Source organism: Lottia gigantea (assembly GCF_000327385.1).
Source record: "Lottia gigantea unplaced genomic scaffold LOTGIsca_63, whole genome shotgun sequence".
Classification (NCBI taxonomy): Eukaryota; Metazoa; Mollusca; class Gastropoda; family Lottiidae; genus Lottia; species Lottia gigantea.
In genome coordinates this window covers 1,788,007-1,790,116 of record NW_008710145.1, presented here as the reverse complement: position 1 = coordinate 1,790,116, position 2,110 = coordinate 1,788,007, and the positions used below count along the sequence as shown (strand labels likewise).

Here is a 2,110-nt window from a genome sequence, read left to right as displayed (position 1 = left end):
ATGGAAAATCTACAGAAAATATGGTAAACAAAAATTCTCTTTAATAATTCATCCTCTATTTATCGAAACTATAAGGTGGTGGTTGTTAAGCTTTGATTTATCTACATGTATATGGAAAAGTAACCTTCGGAACCTCTGTTCATTTTTTTGTCAATTTCATTTTCCTTAAACTTGCACAATTCTGCTTTTCTATGACAGTTTGAAATCCGTCGACCGAAGAAAGCTTGTCGTAATTTATCTCAACAAATGAGGAAGAATATGATGGAAATTGATTTGAAGTCATCACCGGTGTGTTATAATAAGAATAAGATGGTACAAGTTAGAAATGAAGAAATAAAAGAAGAAATAAATGAAAGACAAGAAGATGAACGAATTAAATCAGCTGTAGAAAGATTATCAGATGATGTAGAATTAATAGCTGATTGTAGTCGACCTTATAGTCTACCTACTGTATGTGGTAAACATAAAGATCTCAAGTCTATTTCACCTCAAACTGTAAGTAATATTCAAGCACATTTTTTATTCTTATAAATTTCATATAGGATATTATTAAAACCAAATATGAATAGTGAACTGTTTTATATTTGATCTGTATAAATATTAAGTATATCATTTATATTTCAGGTTGAAGATTTATTAAATGGAAAATACCCAACTATAGATAATAATTATATGATACTAGATTGTAGATATCAATATGAATATGATGGTGGTCATATCCAGGGAGCAATTAATACTTATATTAAAGATTCTATAGATAATTTATTACAATTACAAGATAAACCTAAAATTCTAATATTTCATTGTGAATTTTCTTCACAGAGAGCACCTACACTGTAAGTATCAAATATTCAAACAAGTGCATGCTATTATCGGACTTATACTTATTTGAATGTGTTGCGTATAATACATTAGCCGCAATATTCCCGAAATTATACGTTATTTATTGTTCTTTTTCAGATTACGATATCTTCGATCTCAAGACCGATTATTGAATAGTGATAATTATCCTAGTCTATATTACCCAGAAGTCTATATTCTAGATGGCGGATATAAAGCTTTTTATGAACAAACACAGGTAAATATATTTAAATTTCATATAATAGAATTATTCATAAATCATAAAATTATTGCAATAGGTATTACTTAAACAATTTGTCGTATTACTTTTCCATTGAAATAATATTAAATAGATCCACCCTGTTTTATATTTCAGAATCTGTGTGAACCCTGTGATTATATTCAAATGTTAGACCCAAAATTTAGTGAAGAATTATCAATTTTCCAGAGTAAAAAATCTCGAGGTAATAGAAGTAGAGAAGAGAAGATGAGAAAACCTCGTGTTATCAGATTTTGAATTTGTTATTGTTTTAAATTGTTATCTATTTGTTATTGTTATGTTTGATGTTATCAATGATATATTGTACAGTGTTACAGAATAAAAACTAACCTTAATACAATTATTTTCTAGGTTTGTTTTATACTTGAGATTTTACATTTGATAGGGACAACCTTACGCATGGATCTTAAATGCACCCCAGGATCACAAACCCGTATTTGTATGCACCTTACGCGGGTTGACTGAAAAGATCTGAGCCTACTATCGGGTTGAAACAAAGTTGCTGCCAAAGCTTTTACAAAGCGGTACAAAAACGTAGCAGTCCTAGATATTTTATGCATATGATTTTCTAGCCCAATTTGGCTCCACAAAGTTCTACATGTTTCCCAAATTTTGAAAGTTAGTCTTAAAGCTTTACCACTAGCTTCGTATTACAATTAACAAATCATACTTGTGTCTACTTGTTACGATAATGGTTTCGGAGTTATTGGGGGAAAAACGCGTCATATTTGGATTGTAGGCACGATAGAGGCCAAAGTTTTTATCCAATCTTGATGTATTTACTAATAGGATCTCAGTCCAAGTTCGAATTTGGTAATAATTGGAGGAGCCCTTGAATGTGTGTAGACACAATATAACTTCAAATGTTTTATCAAACTTAGTATGTATGTATATAGTGATCAATCAATAAGTTTCAATATTTTACGATATTTTAATTATTAAAGGCTGTCAAGATTGATCTGTAAAGTGACTACAGTGGTTATCCAATTT

General features: G+C 29.7%; 1 protein-coding gene across 1 annotated transcript; it reads left to right on the top strand.

The window, feature by feature from the left end:
• Positions 1-309: 309 nt before the first annotated feature.
• On the top strand, positions 310-1,462 carry LOTGIDRAFT_235386 (hypothetical protein; the record flags this gene model as incomplete). The annotated part of the gene is made up of 4 exons (XM_009064584.1): positions 310-495; positions 625-836; positions 961-1,078; positions 1,217-1,462. The coding sequence occupies 4 exons, from the start codon at positions 310-312 to the stop codon at positions 1,355-1,357; spliced, it is 657 nt and encodes a 218-aa protein (XP_009062832.1). The 3' UTR covers positions 1,358-1,462.
• Between the last annotated feature and the right edge of the window lie 648 nt (positions 1,463-2,110).